The 14,289-nt window shown below is 35.6% G+C and overlaps 1 protein-coding gene across 1 annotated transcript in view; it reads left to right on the forward strand.

The window, feature by feature from the left end:
• Positions 1–1,402: 1,402 nt before the first annotated feature.
• zfr2 (zinc finger RNA binding protein 2) overlaps positions 1,403–14,289 on the forward strand; it is a 29,610-nt gene continuing 16,723 nt past the window's right edge. The window contains exons 1-7 of the mRNA XM_084117322.1: positions 1,403–1,521; positions 3,671–3,917; positions 5,321–5,435; positions 6,021–6,233; positions 6,984–7,282; positions 8,721–8,903; positions 12,731–12,944. Coding sequence (XP_083973448.1) covers positions 1,454–1,521; positions 3,671–3,917; positions 5,321–5,435; positions 6,021–6,233; positions 6,984–7,282; positions 8,721–8,903; positions 12,731–12,944 — 1,339 coding nt within the window. The 5' untranslated portion in view covers positions 1,403–1,453. The remainder of the gene's footprint in view (positions 1,522–3,670; positions 3,918–5,320; positions 5,436–6,020; positions 6,234–6,983; positions 7,283–8,720; positions 8,904–12,730; positions 12,945–14,289) is intronic.

Raw genomic sequence — 14,289 nt, forward strand, 5'->3', positions numbered from 1 at the left:
TTTATTATTTACATTTAATTTATTTTTACATAATATTAAAAATTTCTTATGTAAAATCTTGTCATTTTTTTTAAATAAAATTTTGTAAATTTAGTTATTTACATAAATTTGTCTGGTGTTAGTCTTTTTTTATTATATATATATATATATATATATATATATATAGATATTAATCTTGCATGTTGTGCATTTTATTAATAAATTACATATTATAGGCTAAAGTATGGGGACTTATTTCAGTCAATTAATATTGTTAGAATATAATTTTTTTCTAAGCAGACAGTCACGTTACACAATAAATAAAGCCTTACATGTTCCTGAGCATTAAAGTGATAGTTCACCCAAAAAATTAAATTCACCCAAATTTAATTCTGTCATCATTTACTCACCCTCAAGTATTTTGAAGAATGCTGGTAACTAAACCATTTCTGGCCCCCACTGACTTCCATATTATTTTTTTCTATACTATGGAAGTCAATGGGGTAGAGCAACTTTTTTACTGATGTGCCCAAAGCCTAATTCTTATTTCGGAAAGGCACGGAAAACAAAAAACGCATTCTACGGAGCCCCTAAAGGGACATAGTTAGGCTTACTGTGGTATTATTGACAAATATCTAATATTGTATCTCTGTATGTTTTGCAAGAATAATACAAAAATATAAATCTAATTTTGTAAAATGTGTGGAATTAGATCCACTACAAATTAGATACAATATAATTACCCAAATATATAATTGCGAAAAAATATAATTGAGAGAATGCAGAAGAATTGAAGTATATTTATGCTTTTTTCCCCATCACCATGTCCCTTTAGAGGTGCCGTAGTTAGTCATTTCCTTTCCGATTATGCTATTCCCATTCTTCAAAATATCTTCCTTTATGTTGAACGGAAGAAAGAACATTATGTAGGTTTAAAACAACTTGAGGGTGAGTAAATGATGACAGATTTTTTTATTTCTGGGTGTATATCCCTTTAAGACTGTCTTTGGCGGTCTAAATGAATCAAACTTGTGGAAACTTTTAAAAAGTACGTCTTTAAATGAAACTCACCCACTTGGCTTTCTGTCACGTCCAAATTAAACTGGAAATGATGATGTGATTGAGGTGTTTTTTAGTCAAATTAAAGGCATCCATGCCTGAGACCATCATGATTGTTCATCGAGCATTTGAATTCACAAAAACATACACAAAATCTGAAATTTATTACTGCATTCTTAATTTATATAAATATAAAAATGCTTAAAATCCTGAACTCACCATTTCAGAACACCACAGTGCACCACTGATTGATTAACTACTAGCTATAATTCTATAATAGAAATTCGTCGTGACGGTTTATTTTTAGGCGCCGCGGGGGGCAGTGGCGCGAAGGTGACAGTTGACGTCAAAGACACGTGACCGATCACGTGACCGCCGGAGCCGCCGCCGCTCTGCTGCTGCTGCTGAAGTTTCTATGATGGCGGCCAGTAATTATTATGGATTCACACATGCAGCTGCTGCCGCCGCCGGCCCGCAGTACAGGTACAAGATAAACACATGTGCATGATCACATCGCTTATTTACAGCAGTCACAGAGCCACAAAACATATGTGTTGAGGACGGCCAGGGCGCAAATCTCCATGAGCTGCTGTTGTTTGTGTATTTATTGATGCTTGCATGATTTTTTAATATCGTGAAAGTGGATTTGCGGGATATATGCGAGTGCTAGTATAAGTACGATGGTGCTGTCATGCTTATTGAAAGCTACTACCTTCCAGAATAACATGTAAATACCATGGTAAACATATAATTGTCATTTTAACATTTTACTTTATAAGCACTGTAAATGGTTCATATTGTGCATATAGCTACTCTTATATCAAAGTATTATGTTTAAAATGATTAAAAGTACCCTTGTAAACTAAATACTCTTTTTCCAACAACGGTATTACCGTGGTATTTTGAACATTTGTAAGGTGTCATGCACTACAAAAGTTTGGAATAATTCAGATTTTTTTTATACTTAGAAGAAGTCTCTTATGCTGATCAAGGCTGCATTTATTTGATTAAAAATACAGTAACAGTATTGCTATGAAATATTACAATTTAAAATATATTTTCTATTTCTATGAAAGGTTGGGTAGGCAATTCTTTTTCATAAACCCTTTTTGTTATATTGGTTGAAATTCCTCACATCTTGATAGCAATCAATAATAGAACTGGTCTAAATATTAGAAAATGCATATATCTTCTGCGGAAGTCTCAGGAACAAAAAATATTTGTCCAGTCATTACATTCAATCCAAATATTGTAGACAGTCAGTCACCGAGCGCTCGGATTTGTGCATTTCTATTAGGGATGCACTATATATCGGCCACCATATCAATATTGGACGATACAGTATATGTCAATTTTTAGTTATCGTTATCGGCCCAATAAGAAAATTTGGCTGATATATTGAAGCCGATAAATAATGGAAATAATTCCTTCAGCTGAGAAACTTCAGATGCGCGTTGTTTGCCGTGATGGTTTTAAATCGCTTGAAATGTGATTGGAATCACTTCAAAAAAGGAAAAAACAGTTCAGTGCAATATGCACAGCACGAGTATAATATAGGCTACATACAAATTATAATGAAAATGTTATAATTGTGTGCTTGGGACATGGCTTTTGATAGTGAGACTTTTGTTTTTGTAACTAGGCTCTCAGAAATTATATAAAAATATGTACTTATTGGCCAATATTAGTTATTGGCTTTCAAATATAAAGAAAGGCCAAAATTTTCATATCGGTGCATCCCTAGTTTCTATGTCAACACTATCAACGGCGAAATGAATCTGCAGCAGTCACCAGGTACAAGTCCGAGTTATCTAAATTGATTGCGTTCATTATTATTATAATGTTATTATGTGCTTTGAGACATGAGGTAATTTAACGCAGTCTCGGGACGCTTTGCAGACTCTGCTGTACACGTTCATATGTTTTTGTAGGAGGCGTGGCTTCGGAGACGCTCTGAAGGGAGGGTTGGATTTAATAGAATTGAATACCTTTGTACTTGTATGCAACAAAATTAATAAAGCTACACTTCATTACCGGTGCATTGCCACTCAAATGCAAAAATAAATAAATAATTCCACAATGGATATAATGAAACAAGAAACATCAATAAAAGAATAAACTTTCCATCATAATAAATAAAATGAATGAAGACTAAGATGGATAAGAGAAATAAAATGCATAATCCACGCTCACAAGACAGTCAGGACAAACATTCTGCTTATTTTGTCATATTGCACATGATGGAAATGTAAAACTTAGCAGCATTTAGTGCAACTATGGCTCTGCAATTAAAAAAAACAAAACTATTTTTGTGTCTTTGTTTGGGATTAAATTCTTTCAAAGCTAGCTTGCTATTGCTAGCCCTAACTTTAATTGTAATTTATTCCTGTCATGTCAAAGCTAATTTTTGAACATTATTACTCCAGACTTCAGTGTCACATGATCAAATGTCATAAATCATTTAATATTCTGATTTGCTGCTCAATTATTATTGATAATCAGTATTATTAAATATGGTTCTTTTTATTATCAATGCTGAAAACTTTTTTTGAAAGCTTTTTTTCCGGGGGGAAATCATGATGAACTGACAGTAGTGACTACATTGATTCTGAACCCCAAAATTTCCCTCCAGCGCTCAGCCGCCTCCAGCATATTCCCATCCAACCACGGGCAGCTATAGCATCCAGCCCGCCCCTGGAGTGGCCCACGCGGTGACGGCCTCGTACCCTGCGCCCACTGCCCAACCGGCCCGTCCCGCAGTGACCGCCCCCTACCCCACCTACCAGCCCCATCCCACCCCCAACTACGGCTACCGGCCGCCCGAAACGACCCCGCAGCCCACGACCACCCCTCAAACATACCAGGTGTTGACTGAACCGGTCAGTGTTTTCTTGACTCTTCTTATGTTAAAGGGATAGTTCACCCAAAAATGAAAATAAGCCCATGATTTACTCACCCTCAAGTCATCCTAGGTGTATATGACTTTCTTCTTTCAGACGAATACAATCAGAGTTATATTAAAAAATGTCCTGGCTCTTCCAAGCTTTATAATGGCAGTGAATGGCTGTTTCTGTTTTCAAGTTCATAAAAGGGCATCTATCATCATAATAGTGCTCCACAGGCTCCGGGGGTTAATAAAGGCCTTCCGAAGCAAAGCGATGCATTTGTGTTAGAAAAATATTCATATTTAAAACTTTATAAAGTAAAATAACTAGCTTCCGGCCAAACAAACATACGGATTCCACTTTAGTCTGAAGCGCAACTTATGCGAGTAATGTGCGACGCACTGCTGATATTTACACCATGACACGCTAGGCTACTTCTGACATCACAAGTTGCGTAAGTTGCGCTGTAGGTGTAAGTAGACTGTGTATGGCCGTTTGGCCGGAAGCTAGAATTTTACTTTGTAACGTAAAATATGGATATTTTTCCTACACAAACGCATCGCTTTGCTTCAGAAGGCCTTTATTAACCCCCCGAAGCCTGTGGAGCACTTTTATGATGATAAATGCCCTTTTATCATAGATAGATGCACTTATGATGCATAGATGCACTTTTATGATGGATAGATGCACTTTTATGATGGATAGATGCACTTTTATCATAGATAGAGGCACTTTTATGATGGAAAGATGCACATTTATGATGGAAAGATGCACTTTTATGATGGATAGATGCACTTTTATCATGGATAGAGGCACTTTTATGATGGAAAGATGCACTTTTATGATGGATAGATGCACTTTTATGATGGACAGATGCACTTTTATGATGGATAGATGCACTTTTATCATGGATAGAGGCACTTTTATGATGGAAAGATGCACTTTTATGATGGATAGATGCACTTTTATGATGGATATATGCATTTATGATGGAAATATGCACTTTTATGATGGATAGATGCACTTATGATGGATAGATTCACTTTTATGATGGATAGAGGTACTTTTATGATGGATGGATGCACTTTTATCATGGATGCACTTTTATCATGGATAGATGCACTTTTATGATGGACAGATGCACTTTTATGGACTTCAAAACAGAAACAGCCATTCACTGCTTTTATAAAGCTTGGAAGAGCCAGGACATTTTTTAATATAACTGATTGTATTCGTCTGAAAGAAGAATGTCATATATACATCTATGATGACTTGAGGGTGAGTAAATCATGGGGTAATATTCATTTTGGGGTGAACTATCCCTTTAATGATATTCCCCAGTTGTTTACGTTAGTAGTTTTTCTTATCCATTCACGTATGAATTGATATTCTTACAGGAGAATTATACTTACGGGCGTCCGCCGTCGGTCAGCAGCTTCGAGAACAAGCAGTATTTTCAGACGAGCATCACACCTGCGCAGCGAACCGCAACCGAGGCCTACTTCCAGACAGGTGAATCTCAGCTCTCTCTGTATGTTTAGACATAATCATAGCCAAGTGCCTACACAGATTCATTAAGGTTACAGTTATGTGTTTTTAAAGAAAGGTTATTATGGAGCTTTAGCTTTTGCTTGTTTTGTAAACACGGACATGTTGAGTTTTGACACTCATTGCGTGTGATTCAGGATCGAGTCTGATCTGCAACATTTCTATTCGCAAAAACGCTCTGTTTTTCTGTATGAAGTAAAGTTGAAGATAAATTGCAGGATCTGTTTTGACTTACAGATTGCAAAATTTTCGTTTTTTTAATTTTTTTTATTACTTCACTGATTGGTTGAACTGATGCATATCGTTAAAAACCAACTAAGCTATTTCAGAGCAATCAAAACAGTATTCAAAACAATATATACAGCAGTCAACATTTGAAGTGGATCAAAACCTTTCATCAAAAGGTCAACATACATTTTGAACAATACCCGTTCTTGTCTTTTGTTCTGTTCTTTTTTTGATCCATTTCAGACGTTGACTACTGTCGTTTTTGGTTTGGTTTTCATTGTTTAGATGTATCTGATGATAACATCTTTGGCTTTTTTTCAGGGCTGAAGAGTGGCTACAGTCCCGTGAGCACAGTGTACAGTCAGCCGGTCCAAAGACAGGTCTCGGCTCTGAAACCCCCCCCCGCCGCGAGCTCAGTGTCCTCCAGCTACACCATCTACCCCACGTCCACCAGCGTCCAGCAAAGTCCAGCCCCCATATCCACTTACACACACAGCTCTTCCTTCAACTCCACAGCGGCCACGTCCTACTCCGGTACGCCTGCGTCACTTTCACACTCATGTTTGGTTGGAAATCGAAAATCGAATACTTGAGGTCAGGAATCGGATACTTGTTAAAATTTCGATTCCTCTTATCGATTCCTTTATGAGCGTTTCAATATGACTTTAAACCATTCGATCGCGAGGCGACTCGCGCGCTGTTTTCTGCATGTGTAACTATATTGCGCAACTCTTAAAGTGACAGCAGCCTAATATTCCTGCTGCCGTCTCTATAATAACACTAATCAAACAACAAGACAAAGAGAAAATTAACTCGTTCTTGACTGAATAACTTTTGTAACGATATTTGTAATGTATATTTTATTTATAAAGTGCAGTGTTATTTTACAGTTGATTACAGTTTCTGTATCTGAATACCTGAAAATCTTAAAACACTGTTTATTTCAGTCGTATCTTTGTTCAGTTGTATCTATTTGTTGCGATTGCTAATTTTTTATTAGTTTTTTATTTTAATTACTTGCTAATGCTTTACATTTATATTAATTAGGCTAGTTGTTTTTCTATGGTATTTTTAAATCACAGGTAAAAGTGTTTTTCAGCCTGTTAAATTTTTTGTTCATGATATTCAGCTTCATGATATCTACGTTTTTTTTTTACTCCTAATTGGATTTGAAATTAGGAATCGATAAGAATCGTTAAAATTCAACGATACCCAACCCTATTCATATATGCCACAAATAGCCCCAGCTCTCGTCTAACGGTGTCTCTTTCTCTGTGGCTTCAGCCGGTCTCAGCTACTCCAGCTACGAGTCTAGCGGATACACGTCCGCGCCGTCGTACTTCCAGCCGGCTCAGTGTCCTCCTCAGGCTCCTCTTCAACAGCCTCCGCCTCCACCGCCACAGCAAACACAACAGCCTCCCAAACAGCTCGCCAACTCGTCCTGGAGCACCAGCAGCCCCGCCGTCGGCGCGTACAAGAAGCCCGTTTTCCACCAGAACAAGATCCAGAAGCCCAAAGGCCCGCCGAAACAGCCTCAGCTGCACTACTGCGACATCTGCAAGATCAGCTGCGCCGGCCCACAGGTGAGCGCTCGCCACAAAACACCATTATCAAATGAGATTATTAGGGCCCCATGAAATCTGGGAATTTTTTCCCCAATTTCCCCATTTTTTTTCTGTTCTCATTCTATTTTAATGGTTTATTTTAATATTCTAATTAATTGCAATAGTGAAACTTATACCATTTAAAAACAAAACTTACATTCTGTTTTACATTTTACTGTTATTTTTTTAACCATTTAAAAGCAAAAACATATTTGTAGGGCCCAATGAAATCCATTACAGTTTTTCCCAAATTCTTTTATTTTATTCTGTTTACATTTTTCTGGATTCTATTTTAATGGTTTAATTTAGATTTTCAAAAAGCATGTCTAATTAATTACAATTGTTAATCTTATACCATTTAAAAACAAAACATATATTTTTAGGGCTCCACGAAATCCGTTTTTATGTTTGTTTTTTGGTTTTTTTTAAAATTCAGTTTAGTTTTTTTCCCAAATACTATTTTTTTTTTCTGTTCTCATTCTATTTCAATGGTTTGTTTTAAAATTTAAAAAAGCATGTCTAACTAATTGCAGTTGTGTAAATTATACCATTTAAAAACAAAACATATATTTTTTAGGGCCCCACGACATCCGTTATATGTTTTTTGTTTTTTTATTCATTTTTTTTTTCTAATTCTTTATTTGTTCTGTTCTCATTCTGTTTTAATAGTTTATTTTAATTTTCAATAAAACATGTCCAATTAATTGCAATTGTGAAACTTATACAATTTAAAAACAAAACATATATTTTTAGAGCCCAATGAAATTCGTTTTAATTTTTCCCAAATTCATTTTTTTTTTTTTTCATTTTAATGGTTAATGGATTTTATTTTTTATAAATTCTGTTTTAATATTTCTGGATTTATGATTTAATACAAATTTATTATCTATGTTAATCAAATAAAGGCATACATATTACAAGTTTAATCTGTTAAAACAATTATTTTTGGTAAAGAAAGTGCTGTACAACAGATGTTTACTGTTAAAATCAAAACACAGAAGAAAAATTGTGTAATATTCCTTCAAAAATACACGCTACTGTACAAATAGTAATTTATATCTGTTGTAATGTATTTCTGTCACAATTTTGAGTTAAACCAAACTTTTATTTTGGCGGGTTGCCGTGAAGAGCTTTGAGTTTCTCTGTGGATCTGACGATAGTGTTTCTCAAATAAAATGGTGAAATGAGCAATATTTTTAAATAGCAGTCTTTTTGTGCTTTTAATATTCACAGACACTACTCCATTAAATCACCATTTGATTAATTGTTCAACCCTTCCAAATTCCAAAATTTGCCAAATTCCTTGACATTCCGTGTTCTATACTTTAGTGACTAGATTCCATGATTGCGTCTGTTTTCTGCATCACTGAAGCTAACTGATTTCTTCATTGACATGGGTCCCTGTGCTCTCCTGCAGACATATCGAGAACATCTGGAAGGACAGAAGCACAAGAAGAAAGAGGCGTCTCAGAGTAGTGTCAGTCAGGTGACCAACGGGCCTCGCGGGGTCCAGACGCAGTTACGCTGTGAGTTGTGTGATGTGTCCTGCACCGGCGCTGATGCTTATGCCGCGCACATTCGGGGATCCAAGCACCAGAAGGTGAGCCCAATATTAGCATAATATGAAAAAATAGTCTTGGAGAAATCTTTTTATTTTTATTTTTATGGAACAGTTTATCGAAGCTTTAGACAAAATACAGTCAAAAGTTTTGGATCGGAACGATTTTTTAAATGTTTTTAAAAGAAGTCTCTTCAAGGCTGCATTTATTTGATTAAAAAAAACAAAAACAGTAATATTGTTAAATATTATGACAATTTAAAAAAACTGTTTTCAATTTTAATTTATTGTGAAATGTAATTTATTCCTGTGATCAAAGCTGCATTTTCAGCATCATTACTCCAGTCTTCAGTGTCACATGATCCTTCACAAATCATTCTAATATGCGGATTTGATGCTCAAAAAACATTAATTATTATTATCAATGTTGAAAACAGTTGTGTAAAACAAAAATTCAGGATTCTTTGATGAATAGAAAAAGTATTTTTTTATTTTTTTATTTTTTTATTTTTTATTTTTTATTACTGACCAAAACTTTTGACTGGTAATGTATGTATATACAGTGAGGAAAATAAGTATTTGAACACCCTGCTATTTTGCAAGTTCTCCCACTTGGAAATCATGGAGGGGTCTGAAATTGTCATCGTAGGTGCATGTCCACTGTGAGAGACATAATCTAAAAAAAAAAATCCAGAAATCACAATATATGATTTTTTAACTATTTATTTGTATGATACAGCTGCAAATAAGTATTTGAACACCTGTCTATCAGCTAGAATTCTGACCCTCAAAGACCTGTTAGTCTGCCTTTAAAATGTCCACCTCCACTCCATTTATTATCCTAAATTAGATGCACCTGTTTGAGGTCGTTAGCTGCATAAAGACACCCGTCCACCCCATACAATCAGTAAGAATCCAACTACTAACATGGCCAAGACCAAAGAGCTGTCCAAAGACACTAGAGACTAGGGCTGCACGATGTGTCATTTAAGCATCGATATCGCGATGTGCGAATCCATGATAGTCACATCGCAGGATGTGCGATGTAGGCTGATCCGTTATTCATTAACAGTGCGGGCCAGCTGCTCCCCGGCCCTTGACGCATGTGATTCGCGGATTAATTGCACATCTTAACCATCATAGAGTGAAAGTTTATCATTTGCATGTGTTTTTAAGTCCTGTCAGTTTAACAGGGCGCATATAAGAACGAGCAGAGCAAGAGCAAGAGCGAGAGAGCCCTGGCCGCGTGCGCGCGCTCACCTTCACCGTCTTCAAACAACACGAGCGCTGTCTTGCTCTCTCTCTCCCTCGTGCATATTAATCAAAATCAATTGACACGATGGTGTCGAAAAAAAAAAAAACTATCCAGTGATGAAATGTTTTCTGTGTTGACTAATCTTGTGCGATAATTAAAACTGCTGAGATAATTATACAACGCGTGCCGTAGACTACATGTCCGATTCGCGAACTAATGATTCATTTGAACCGATTCAATTTAATGAATGGTTTAAACCTATGGTTTAAACAACTGACCTGTCCAACACTGAACTCACGAGACGTCTGAATTGGTGTATAAAAAATCTGTAACACTTTACAATAATGTTCTATTTATTAAACTATTTAACTACATTAGTTAACATTTAATATTAGTAAACTGCACTTCTACAACATTGTTAATTTCAACATTTAGGCTATAGCCTTATTGAAATCAAAAGTTGTACAGTATGTGTTAACATAGTTAATGCACTGTGAAGTAACATTACCAAACAATGAACAGCTGTATTTTTATAAACTAAGATAAACAAAGATTAATAAATACAGAAGTATTGCTCATGGTAAGTTCATGTTAGTTACCAGATTCATTAACAAATGATAACAATTCAAACCATATCCTAAAGTTACAAACAAATAATTTACTCTAATTTAAATAATACTCTGATGTTTAAATAATTTAAAATGAGAATGTAAGTGTGCTTACCCCATATTTGTTTGTAAGAAAAAACATTTCATATCGCAATATATATCGCAGAAAAATAAAATATCGCAATGTCATTTTTTCCCAATATCGTGCAACCCTACTAGAGACAAATTTGTACACCTCCACAAGGCTGGAAAGGGCTACGGGGAAATTGCCAAGCAGCTTGGTGAAAAAAGGTCCACTGTTGGAGCAATCATTAGAAAATGGAAGAAGCTAAACATGACTGTCATTCTCCCTCGGACTGGGGCTCCATGCAAGATCTCACCTCGTGGGGTCTCAATGATCCTAAGAAAGGTGAGAAATCAGCCCAGAACTACACGGGAGGAGCTGGTCAATGACCTGAAAAGAGCTGGGACCACCGTTTCCAAGGTTACTGTTGGTAATACACTAAGACGTCATGGTTTGAAATCATGCATGGCACGGAAGGTTCCCCTGCTTAAACCAGCACATGTCAAGGCCCGTCTTAAGTTTGCCAATGACCATTTGGATGATCCAGAGGAGTCATGGGAGAAAGTCATGTGGTCAGATGAGACCAAAATAGAACTTTTTGGTCATAATTCCACTAAACGTGTTTGGAGGAAGAAGAATGATGAGTACCATCCCAAGAACACCATCCCTACTGTGAAGCATGGGGGTGGTAGCATCATGCTTTGGGGGTGTTTTTCTGCACATGGGACAGGGCGACTGCACTGTATTAAGGAGAGGATGACCGGGGCCATGTATTGCGAGATTTTGGGGAACAACCTCCTTCCCTCAGTTAGAGCATTGAAGATGGGTCGAGGCTGGGTCTTCCAACATGACAATGACCCGAAGCACACAGCCAGGATAACCAAGGAGTGGCTCTGTAAGAAGTATATCAAGGTTCTGGCGTGGCCTAGCCAGTCTCCAGACCTAAACCAAATAGAGAATCTTTGGAGGGAGCTCAAACTCCGTGTTTCTCAGCGACAGCCCAGAAACCTGACTGATCTAGAGAAGATCTGTGTGGAGGAGTGGGCCAAAATCCCTCCTGCAGTGTGTGCAAACCTGGTGAAAAACTACAGGAAACGTTTGACCTCTGTAATTGCAAACAAAGGCTACTGTACCAAATATTAACATTGATTTTCTCAGGTGTTCAAATACTTATTTGCAGCTGTATCATACAAATAAATAGTTAAAAAATCATACATTGTGATTTCTGGATATTTTTTTTTAGATTATGTCTCTCACAGTGGACATGCACCTACGATGACAATTTCAGACCCCTCCATGATTTCTAAGTGGGAGAACTTGCAAAATAGCAGGGTGTTCAAATACTTATTTTCCTCACTGTATATAAAATAAAAAAAGTTTGCATACAATAAGTAAAATGATACAATTCTGATATTTTGTAATGCAAGTCAACCTTTATAACAGTATAGAAGACTACTTGCATAAAATGCATATAAATATCGGTCGTCACTCTATATCTCTCAATAATATGTCTTAGTAAGATAAGATTTAAATGTTTAGTTTTATGATCAAAGCTTTGTAGTCTTAAAATATATAATGCAATACAATGATGATTGAGATCACAGATTTGACTAAAATATAATGTATGGATAATCTATTAAACCTAACTTGCTTCAGTCCAGTAAGTGTTGATCTTGAAATATTACTAACAATATAAAAGATATTCTTATAAAATTCAATAAAGATTTCACAGCAAAAACACACATGAAGCACGAGCTGAAGGTGGACGTTTGTACAGTTCTATTCAAAAAGACCTTGTAGTTAATGAAAAAGTATGAGCTATTAATATTATTAGTACAACGCAAAAGTTGTGATCATGTGGATAACTTATGATGCTTTTGAACACGCTTTGTTGGCGTACTTGACTAATCTGAAATGCATCTGCTGCCAAACCTTTCCTCAGGTCGTGAAGTTGCACACTAAACTAGGCAAACCCATCCCTTCCACGGAGCCCGTTTTCGTGAGCTCCGCCTCTGTTGCCACGACGATGACTACTAGTAAAACGGCGACGACGACGACAACCGCTCCCACCCCTGCATCAGTGGCGCAGAAGATGCTAGCGGCGGCTCCTTCCAAACCTGTGAAAAAACCCACCGCTGCTAAAGTTGCCATTATCGGTGAGTGGAAGCTGGGCATAACGAATTTCTGTCAATCTTTCGTAATGCTATCAGTGTTCAAAATAATGAATTTTACGGTTGATTTACAAAGAAATGTATTCACAATTGCAAGAATTATTGTACGAATGATTTACGCCGAAATTTATTTGCAATTACAAGAATTATTGTAAGAATGATTTACGCCGAAATTTATTCACAATTGCAAGAATTATTGTAAGAATGATTTATGGCAAAATTTATTTGCAATTACAAGAATTATTGTAAGAATAATTTTCACAGAAATTTATTCGTAATTGCGAAAATTATTGTACGAATGATTTACGCCGAAATTTATTCGCAATTGCAAGAATTATTGTAAGAATGATTTACGCCGAAATTTATTCACAATTACAAGAATTATTGTAAGAATGATTTATGGCAAAATTTATTTGCAATTGCAAGAATTATTGTACGAATGATTTACGCCGAAATTTATTCGCAATTGCAAGAATTATTGTAAGAATGATTTACGCCAAAATGTATTCACAATTTTAAGAATGATTTATGCAAAAATATATTTGCTATTGCAGGAATTATTCAACAAATTTACACAGAAATTTATTCGTAATTGCGAGAATTATTTTAAGAATGATTTACACAGAAATTTATTCGTAATTGCGAGAATTATTTTAAGAATGATTTACACAGAAATCTATTCATAATTGCAATAATTATTTTAAGAATGATTTAAACAGAAAATTATTCATAATTGCAGGAATTATTTTAAGAATTATTTACAGAAATGTATTCACAGCTGCAAGAATTATTTTATGAATCATTTACCAGGGATGTGATTTTTCCTTATTAAGTGTGATGCAATGATGTCACTTTATCTTAATTTAACCTTCAGAACAATCAGCATTCACACTGATCACAGATATGGATGATATTTCCTCTTAAATGCATCACTCGCAAAACCCGCATGATGAGGAAATAGATGCTTTACATCCTGTTTTGCAGAAGAAGCATCTATTTATACACATTCAGTCGTCTCAGATTGAGACATTAAATCAACACATAATCATTGCTCAATATTTCTGCTTCTGCTTTATAGAGTTGTGATATTTATTCCACATAATCTTACTCATCGGTCAGATAATAATCATGCAACAAACTACACTCAGAAACTGAATTTAAGATATATGTATTTTAATTACATATTAAATTTCCACATTTAAGCAATGTTCATTCATACTTTTAACTAAATAAATAATTGTAAATTTCATGTTAAAGGGTTCATTTTCACGACACTGTTTTCAACTAAAAACGAAAAACTTTTTATGCATTTTGGCCATTAATTTACAGG

This window comes from Abramis brama (assembly GCF_963993115.1).
Source record: "Abramis brama genome assembly, chromosome: 6".
In the NCBI taxonomy this organism is placed as follows: domain Eukaryota; kingdom Metazoa; phylum Chordata; class Actinopteri; order Cypriniformes; family Leuciscidae; genus Abramis; species Abramis brama.